At 44.3% G+C, this 10,284-nt stretch overlaps 1 protein-coding gene and 2 non-coding genes across 3 annotated transcripts; all 3 read right to left on the bottom strand.

Annotated features, from left to right (window-relative positions):
- Positions 1-3,932: 3,932 nt before the first annotated feature.
- Positions 3,933-4,065, bottom strand: LOC112068874 (small nucleolar RNA SNORA35). The gene has a single exon (XR_002893648.1). It is a non-coding gene; the product is annotated as a small nucleolar RNA SNORA35 (small nucleolar RNA).
- A 316-nt stretch (positions 4,066-4,381) lies between these two features.
- LOC112068861 (small ribosomal subunit protein eS8) lies at positions 4,382-8,112 on the bottom strand. The gene is made up of 6 exons (XM_024136080.2): positions 8,012-8,112; positions 6,973-7,079; positions 6,508-6,607; positions 5,978-6,153; positions 5,234-5,363; positions 4,382-4,532 (listed from the first exon to the last, which is right to left on the bottom strand). The coding sequence occupies exons 1-6, from the start codon at positions 8,013-8,015 to the stop codon at positions 4,423-4,425; spliced, it is 627 nt and encodes a 208-aa protein (XP_023991848.1). The 5' UTR covers positions 8,016-8,112; the 3' UTR covers positions 4,382-4,422.
- On the bottom strand, positions 6,387-6,455 carry LOC112068873 (small nucleolar RNA SNORD38). The gene has a single exon (XR_002893647.1). It is a non-coding gene; the product is annotated as a small nucleolar RNA SNORD38 (small nucleolar RNA).
- Positions 8,113-10,284: the final 2,172 nt, after the last annotated feature.

Below are 10,284 nucleotides of genomic sequence, written 5' to 3'. Positions count from 1 at the left end.
TTTGGGCCATATAGTTTAAATATACCACACCCCTTTGGGCCATAGAGTTTAAATATACCACACCCCCTTGGCCCATATAGTTTAAATATACCACAGCCCCTTGGGCCAAGAGTTTAAATATACCTCACCCCTTTGGACCATAGAGTTTAAATATACCACACCCCTTGGGCCATAGAGTTTACATATACCACACCCCCTTGGGCCATAGAGTTTAAATATACCACACCCCTTTGGGCCATAGATGTAAATATACCACACCCCCTTGGGCCATATAGTTTAAATATACCACACCCCTTTGGGCCATAGAGTTTAAATATACCACACCCCTTTGGGCCATAGAGTTTAAATATACCACACCCCCTTGGGCCATATAGTTAAATATACCACACCCCCCTGGGCCAAAGAGTTTAAATATACCACACCCTTGGGCCAAAGAGTTTAAGTATACTACACCCCCATAGGCCATAGAGTTTACATATACTACACCCCCATAGGCCATAGAGTTTACATATACTACACCCCCATAGGCCATAGAGTTTACATATACTACACCCCCATAGGCCATAGAGTTTAAATATACTACACCCCCATAGCCATAGAGTTAAAATAACTACACCCCCCATAGGCCATAGAGTTACATATACTACACCCCCATAGGCCATAGAGTTTACATATACTACACCCCCATAGGCCATAGAGTTTACATATACTACACCCCCATAGGCCATAGAGTTTACATATACCACACCCCCATAGGCCATAGAGTTTACATATACTACACCCCATAGGCCATAGAGTTTACATATACCACACCCCCATAGGCCATAGGTTTACATATACTACACCCCCATAGCCATAGAGTTTACATATACCACACCCCATAGGCCATAGAGTTTACATATACTACACCCCATAGGCCATAGAGTTTACATATACTACACCCCCATAGGCCATAGAGTTTACATATACTACACCCATAGGCCATAGAGTTACATATACTACACCCCCATAGGCCATAGAGTTTACATATACCACACCCCATAGGCCATAGAGTTTACATATACTACACCCCCATAGGCCATAGAGTTTACATATACCACACCCCCATAGGCCATAGAGTTTACATATACCACACCCCATAGGCCATAGAGTTTACATATACCACACCCCCATAGGCCATAGAGTTTACATATACCACACCCCCTTGGGCCATAGAGTTTAAATATACCACACCCCTTTGGGCCATAGAGTTTACATATACTACACCCCATAGGCATATAGTTTACATATACCACACCCCCTTGGGCCTTATTGCTTAAATTCTCATCAATAAAGCACAGTTGCTTTAAAACTGTACAAATATTTAGGTTCTATGTGGTAAATGGCAGGTCTGTATATACAGTATATTGTGTATAGCTTGTCTCCCATATAAATCTTCTCTTTGTGCCAGACTGGTTTCAAATGCCTTGTGTTTCTTTTTCACCACACACACAACACACAACACACACACACACACACACACACACACACACACACATTTATCCTGTTCTGTTGACTACATCAAGAAAATAAAGACAAAAATCCTGAGTTCTGGGACAATGTGGACCATCCAGACTTTCAATGTAGCAACTGTTTGCTTGAAGAGGACTACAGGGGCGAAGTGACTACTCTTAGCCAGCTTAACAACCTACTAGGGAATCCACGCCCACCAGTAACTGGACTCTGACCTGGTGGGAGTGTCACCTACTGTCTCTTCCTCTTCTTCACCAGTAACTGGACTCTGACCTGGTGGGAGTGTCACCTACTGTCTCTTCCTCTTCTCACCAGTAACTGACTCTGACCTGGTGGAGTGTCACCTACTGTCTCTTTCCTCCTCTCACCAGTAACTGGACTCTGACCTGGTGGGAGTGTCACCTACTGTCTCTTCCTCTTCTTCACCAGTAACTGGACTCTGACCTGGTGGGAGTGTCACCTACTGTCTCTTCCTCTTCCTCACCAGTAACTGGACTCTGACCTGGTGGGAGTGTCACCTACTGTCTCTTCCTCTTCTTCACCAGTAACTGGACTCTGACCTGGTGGAGTGTCACCTACTGTCTCTTCTCTTCCTCACCAGTAACTGGACTCTGACTGGTGGGAGTGTCACCTACTGTCTCTTCCTCTTCTTCACCAGTAACTGGACTCTGACCTGGTGGGAGTGTCACCTACTGTCTCTTCCTCTTCTTCACCAGTAACTGGACTCTGACCTGGTGGGAGTGTCACCTACTGTCTCTTCCTCTTCCTCACCAGTAACTGGACTCTGACCTGGTGGAGTGTCACCTACTAGCTGTACTACATCTCTACTAAACTGGACATATCCTGTGTTGTACTACATCTCTACTAAACTGGACATATCCTAGGTTGTACTATGTTGTGGTTTGGAAACCCTTATTCCAGGCAATCATTGCACATCTCCCCCCTGCAATTTGCTACAAAATACTGCAAATGTACTGCTGGTATAATGTATGACTCCACGGACTGGCTAATCCAGGACTAGACTAAATATGTGTGAGAAAGCAGCTCAGGAGGTTTCTATCCAATTGGCGACCGAWTTTTCATGCAAATATTCAAAAATCCGCATTATGAAAATACTGTAACGARCCTTGGTTTATAAGCGCGGAAATCGACTCTGCCGCTTGAGCATGCTTTTGCGGCACAGTTGATAACGCGCCGGACTTCGGGCTAGAAGGTTGAGGGTTCGAAACCCGCTCCCTGCTGTTTCATTACAATATCTTTCCACCAAACGGACTTATTGTGGATCAAAACCAGTGTGATGTAGCGCACTATATTAATATCACACTACGTATTTATTTGTTTAAGTTTTCATGTACTGAATAAAAATCTAACTGCATGGGGTTTTTTTCCGCTAATTCTGTAACATTATGATGGATAAGAGCGAGATCAGCCAAGCTTCGACCACCAGAATAAGACCCTCGATATTTATCATAAAGGAGAATTGAGATCACTGTGCACTTTCACCACCCTGCGAAGGTCATTATAACTGTTGCCTAATAAACGGCACGGTTTCCCACGTCCTAGTGGGAGGTCCATACACACCATATCATTACGTGACTCCAAGCTTACTTCGATATGATGGTTAGGATATCAATATTTCCACAAAAAAGGAATTTCCCACATTTCCAGTGTAATAAATCGTAGTCCACATGTAGGGTGCCAACGTTTGTTTTACCTGCTCACACACAGAAATCAGTCCCATGGGCCTGCCAGTGGTGTAAAGTACTTAAGTAAAAATGCTTTAAATTACCGTAGTATTTTTTTTGGGGGGGGGGGTATCCTACGAGCTGTGCATAATCAGGCAATTAAGAAAATGTACTACTTTATCATGGAAATATTCAATGCTGCTGCAGTCAGACAAGGGTAAGTCCTCCAGCCATCTACATGGCGTTATTCAACCTGCCAGATCCCGCAAATGGAAACATGTGATCCAAATTTAACCCATCGCAAGTCCCACCCAGTTGACTATTCAAAGGTGTCCCAAATGGGGCTACCCTGCCGAAACAGGTTTTTGGGCACCAAAGTACCACATCTATGGCAAAGACCTCGGAGAAAAGTCCTTTAGAAGCGTGTTGGCTGAGCATCTTCATTCTAACCAGTAAGAGGGAACAATACAGCCARGTTAGAAAAAGGCTGGACAGGTTTCCATTTCTGAAAGACTCCATGTGAACCACTAATTCCCAAAAACCCCATGCAGTTAGCATTCATTTGAAATTTAGACCACAAAAAAAAAGGGACAATGAAGTTCAGGCAAGAGGCGCCTAGAAAACCTCATTACCAAGTCTGTTTTATAAATCAACTTCAACCAAAATCAGCAAATCACACATAGATCATATCAACATTTCACTTTATTGTAGCAGATTTCAATGAATAACCTTAAATATTGTCCTCTGCCATCGAAAGGGAGGGGCCAGTGTTGTGGCCAGCCCTTCTGCCTGTGGCGGAGGTTGATTTGGCATTGGAATGAGACAGGAGAGCCATGGAGATTGGCAGACCTGGCACTAGACAATGCGGAGGCAGCAAAAACCACCAAAACAAAACCCTATCGGAAGATTAGACCCGTTATTAACCCTGATTTTAACCACTAAGGAAGACCGTCTACTGCAACCATTTTAGAAACCACAAACGACACAGATCTGAATATTTAGCCAAGTCCGCTGACCAAATTCAGAACTAGAAAACCACCATGTCCAGGAATCAAAACCGAGTAAGTCGAGTTAAATTTAAAAAAAAAAAACATATATATATATATATATATAACCTTCCTCTACAGTAGTCAAACACCCAAGAAGATCATAAAGCTATAAAAAAAGACACGTTGACAGCGATGTGGGATGTGTGTTTTTATTGACGTGGTATCAAACAGCAGATCTATTTGCCCTTCTTCGCCTTGATCTTCCTCAGGTAGAACTCCAGCTCCTTGCCCTCCAACACGTAACCATCCACCCTGCCGCACTGGCCGGGCTTGGAGGCAATGCAGGCTGCAGGACGGGAGAGAAAAACGGAAGATAGTTAATGGAGAAAGGGGGGTAGGAGATAAAAGTTGGAGAATGCAATAGGAGTGGGGCAAGAAACGGAGAGAAAGATACAATTATTACCAAGTCAAAGACAAGCGCACCAACGAGCAAGTAACAGAGGTCCCATCAGAAAATGTTCAAGGTGCATCACCGAGGATTCAGTAACAGAACTGGGTAAGATTTGATCATGAACCTCATAATGCAGTGCCACAGGGTGTGCCAGTCCAGCACCAACACTCAATTGAACCCATTCAAATGGGGTCAATTAGGTGTCAGTACATACCAGCTCGTCTCCCTGTTGGGACAGAACCTAAGCCAGCACTTCCTGTGCACCCCCCAAACCCAATCGACAGGCAGGGAGTGCAGGCTATTGTTCCAGGCATACAGTCGCAGCCAATCAGTCAGTTGTGGAAACCATGAATCCCCTCATGTATGTTAATGGTCTGGAACCAAAGTCTATACTCAGTCCCAGGACCCAGATTGAAGAGCAGTGCTATAATTAAGACCTGGATCCACAAAGCTCTGAGTAGGTGTGCTGATAGAGGATCAGTTGCCTTTTAATAAGATATCTGATTTGGACAGATCTTAAAACCATTCTACTCAAATGCACCGGAGTCTCCCGGGCCGGCAGTGCTAACTAGTAGAAGCAGAGGTTGTAGACTCACCGAGGAGTTTCCCCTGCATGAACTGTTCCTCCAGGAGAGGGCTGATCTTGCAGTTCTTCTTGCGCTCGTCAAACTTCTTCTGAATCTTCTTCGACCTCTTCTTGTTGATCACCTCCTCCTCCTCTGGAGTCTAACACAGTAAAGACACAGATTGACGTTAGGCGATTAATGGGCACAATGCTGTAATATAACACCTGTGATTGACTAGCGCAGCTGCCAAGTGTAGCCAACCCCACGGTAAGAGCACTAGTAATTTAGCTGCAATAGTAGAACATTCAATTCCACAGAACATTTAGTGTCACTAAGTTCTCGCATTGTAATAAATCCAAGGTCATTCTCAAGAGTCACGAATATCAATCAGTCACTCAGTAGCAGAACTGGACAAAGTTATCTTCATAGAAGAACAGAGATTCTAATCAATATTATGGACAAACGTGAATGTTTCACAGGGATCTGGACAATCAAATCAGATTGTATCGGACACAAATTTAGCAGATGTTATTGTGGGTGTAGTGAAAGGATTGTGATCCAAGCTCCAACAGTTAAGTAATATGTAACAATTCTAAAGTTAAAGGGCACCGCGTTGGCCGTTGTCTGCCTTACGCAAAGGAGAGCATGCGAAAAAGGAGCCATTTGGGACACTAATCTGTTGACTGGTACCTAACAGCATAAGAGCCTGTCAGAAGTAGGTCGCAATGTAAGGACACACATAGGAGCCATTTGGGACAGTCTTTTAGTACGTACCAGCTTGGCTCCCTTCTTGCGTCCCAGAGGAGTGGCGAAGTGGGCCTCATACCACTGCCTGTAAGGCAGGCTGTCAACGAGAACGATGCAGTTCTTCACCAAGGTCTTGGTTCTCACCAACTCGTTGTTCGAGGCGTTGTACACCACATCGATGAGCCTGGTTTTACGAGTGCAGCCTGAAGAATATAGACTGAGTCAATAACACCTACGTAGCAAAATGATGTGAAACTACTGGAGGTATGAAAGGTAATAATGAAAAGGTATGAAACATTGTTTGAAGAGTAGCCCGGAGAATGAACACAAGGACCATTCGATGTAAAGTGGCATTAAAACCCGAAGAGGCTGTAGTATGGGGTTGAAATAGAGTTCAATCCAGTTTGGTTTTAATGACTGAATCTAGCTTTTTGTCTTTCTCAGAGTCACGAATATCGTCACAAGCATTCAGTAGCAGAACTGGACATGGGTATCTTCACGGAAAGACATCACTATTACCCTCCAACCGATTACCATAAACAACACGAGAGACGTACACTCAGAGCCCCAGGAGAAGTTGCCCACGTCGACCCTCAGAGCACGGTACTTCTTGTTGCCGCCGCGGGTCCTCACCGTGTGAATACGACGGGGTCCAATCTAGGACAAGGGGGTAAGATGGGGAAACATTTATGTTTAGTAGAAAACCAAAAACGCGTAATAAAGTGAATTGCGCTACATACAAAGGGATACCAAGTTGCCACAATGGCTACACGTGTCCCATTGTTTAGTATTGGTGTGTCAGTGTAACTATGACAGTCCGGATCATTGGTAGGTCCTAAACTTTGAACCAAAACGGTCAAAACAGACCTACCTATGGTCAATGTCTAATCATCCACACTCCCGTTGAACTAGCAACTAGTGCCCATTCCCAACAGCAATATCACAGGCATCAAGTCTATGTTGAGTTACTATAGCTCAGTCCACCCCTACAATCACTAGAGGTGATTCTGAGTGGTCTTTACCTTGGTGTTAGCAGGAGGACGACCCAGCTCATACTTCCTCTTCTTGTGGTAGGGCTTTCGTTTGCCGCCGGTCTTGCGGCGTTTATGCCAGTTGTCCCTAGAGATACCTGGGTCACAGAATCAAGAGGCAAGACACTGCTGAGAAAGGAGCAAACTGCCTAATTTACACAACAAAACAGTTACTTTCAAAGTGCTTTTGAGTGTCAGTTCTCCAAGGTGGTTATCCGCACTGTAATGTCAGAAACCTAATTGTCATCATTTTCACTCAAGCACACAGCTACTCCGAATAGAGAGCAATTTACCAGTAGACCTATGGTCTCGTGTCTTCTCAAGTATCCCCAGAGGTCTTAGGTGTCCCTGGGTAGGAAACCACTGCAGTACCACTAGCCAGCCAAGTACACATGGCTAGCACGTTCCCCTACGCTAGCGTGGTTGTGAGTAGCCATTAGCAAACGTTAGCAAAGTGCCGTGGAGAAAGAGTAGCCAGCTGACATACTAACGTTACCTAGRTTAGTAGACACTATACAGTCTAGTAGATACAAACTTCGTAACAATGCAGATTTAGTCTCGATGCAAAGTAATACATTTCGTGAGAGAAAACGTGGAAGGCATRCGAAGGCCTAGCGCTAGCGAACGACTGCAACACCACTAGCTAGTTAACGAGGACTTGCTAGCATCATTTCAACCAAACAATGCAACCCAGAAATCAATATTAACGTTATGGGGATAAACTATACTTAGAAACAGTAAATATTATAAGCGACTGAGTGCAATTCGAGAAATAGTTGCAAATTAGGCTCAATTGCATGTCAACTGTAGACTAGCCCATGAGAGCCGCCATCTTGTTACATGTCAAGACATTGTTATACAATAATTCCGTTTAAAAAAAGTACCAAATGGGTTATCCGTATAATTTAACAACATAACCATTTGATTTTAAATTARACTTTAACATGCCAAACCATCATAGATGTAGTCCTGATGTAAAACAACCGATGCACAAGGATTTTCGCAGCGACCAGAAGATGAAAACACGTACCCATTCTAAGGCGCCGGGTAGAAAGAGAACACGCAAGGGCTCATGGGGAAGTTTGACGGTGTCAGATATCGCGAGATTGTAAGAGCAGCTCTTCTTCGGATATCTCCAAATGCAGTTCAGCAACCTGGAAATTGAACTACCGTCATCTATGTGTGACCAGACTGTGCACCACCCAGGATGTACTTGAAAGCCCCAAAAGTATTACTGCTGTGATTCAACAGACAGGTGACTGAAATGGGATTTTGGAAGCAGAGAAACGTTTCTCATTATTTTCGACAAAATAGTATCTCCCATAAATTGCTATGTGAATTTTATTTAACTAAGCAAGTCAGTTAAGAACAAATTCTTATTTTCAATGATGGCCTAGGAACAGGCCATCATTGAACTGCCTTGTTCAGGGGCAGAACGACAGATTTTTACCTTGTATTATCTCTCCATGCAGAAAAAGCTTTTGATAGACTAGGAGGGTCACATCTCTGGTCTGTATTTTGGCGCATATGAGACGTGGCTCCAATTTCATTAATATGGTTAAAATAATATATTCAGTGCATTCGGAAAGTATTTCCCGACCCCTTGACTTTTTCCACATTTTGTTACGTTTCAGCCTTATTCGAAAATGGATTAKATAAATCAATTTTCTCAGCAATCTACACACAATGCCCCATAATGACAAAGCGAAAGCAGGTTTTATGAAATTTTTACAAATTAATAAAAAACAGAAATACATGTTTACCTATTCAGACCCCTTTGCTATGATACTTGAAGTTGAGCTCAGGTGCAACCTGTTTCCATTGATCATCCTTGAGATGTTTCTACAACTTGATTGGAGTCCACCTGTGGTAAATTCAATTGATTGGACATGATTTGGAAAGGCACACACCTGTCTATATAAGTTCCCACAGTTGACAGTGCATGTCAGAGTAAAAACCAAGCCATGAGGAATTGTCTGTAGAGCTCCGAGACTGGATTGTGTCAAGGGCACAGATCTGGGGAGGGGTACCAAAACCTTATAGCAACATTGAAGGTCCCCAAAAACACAGTGGCCTCCATCATTCTTAAATMGAAGAAGTTTGGAACCACCAAGACTCTTCCTAGAGCTGGCCYCCCGGCCAAACTGAYCAATTGGGGGAGAAGGGCCTTGGTRAGAAAGGTGACCAAGAACCCGATGGTCACTCTGACAGAGCTCTTGAGTTCCTCTGTGGAGATGGGAGAACATTCCAGAAGGACAACCATCTCTGCAGCACTCCACCAATCAGACCTTTATGGTAGAGTGGCCAGACGGAAGCCACTCCTCAGTAAAAGGCAAATGACAGCCCGCTTAGAGTTTGCCGAAAGGCACCTAAAGACTCTCAGACCATGAGAAACAAGAATCTCTGGTCGGATGAAACCAAGATTGAACTCTGTGGTCTGAATGCCAAGCGTCACATCTGGAGGAAACCTGCACCATCCTTACGGTGAAGCATGGTGGTGGCAGCATCATGCTGTGGGGATGTTTTTCAGCGTCAGGGACTGAGAGACTAGTCAGGATTGAGCTAAAGATGAACGGAGCAAAGTACAGAGAGATCCTTGATGAAAACCTGCTCCAGAGCGCTCAGGACCTCAGATTGGGACGAAGGTTCACCTTCCAACAGGACAACGATTTGGCAGGGACTTAATGGGGATCCAATAATACCCCCAGGAAGAGTAGCTGCTGCTTTGGCAGGGACTAATGGGGATCCATTATAACCCTAGGAAGGGTAGCTGCGTGTTGGCAGGAACTAATGGGATCTAATAAACCCCAGGAAGAGTAGCTGCTGCCTTGGCAGGGAACTAATGGGGATCATTATAATACCAGGAAGGTAGCTGCTGCTTTGGCAGGAACTAATGGGGATCCATTATAAACCCTAGGAAGGGTAGCTGCTGCTTTGGCAGGGACTAATGGGGATCCATTATAAACCCAGGAAAGTAGCTGCTGCTTTGGCAGGGACTAATGGGGATCCATTATAACCCTAGAAGGGTAGCTGCTGCTTTGGCAGGACTAATGGGGATCCATTAATAAACCCCAGGAAGAGTAGCTGCTGCTTTGGCAGGGACTAATGGGGATCCATTATAAACCTAGGAAGGGTAGCTGCTGTTTTGGCAGGAACTAATGGGGATCCATAATAAACCCCAGGAAGAGTAGCTGCTGCTTTGGCAGGACTAATGGGGATCCATTATAAACCCTAGGAGGGTAGCTGCTGTCTTGGCAGGAACTAATGGGGATCCATAATAAACCCAGGAAGAGTAGCTGCGCC

The sequence above is a fragment of the Salvelinus sp. IW2-2015 genome, unplaced genomic scaffold (genome assembly GCF_002910315.2).
Source record: "Salvelinus sp. IW2-2015 unplaced genomic scaffold, ASM291031v2 Un_scaffold776, whole genome shotgun sequence".
NCBI classification, from domain to species: domain Eukaryota; kingdom Metazoa; phylum Chordata; class Actinopteri; order Salmoniformes; family Salmonidae; genus Salvelinus; species Salvelinus sp. IW2-2015.
The sequence above is the reverse complement of the archived record's forward strand: the minus strand, read 5'-3'. Positions and strand labels throughout refer to the sequence as shown.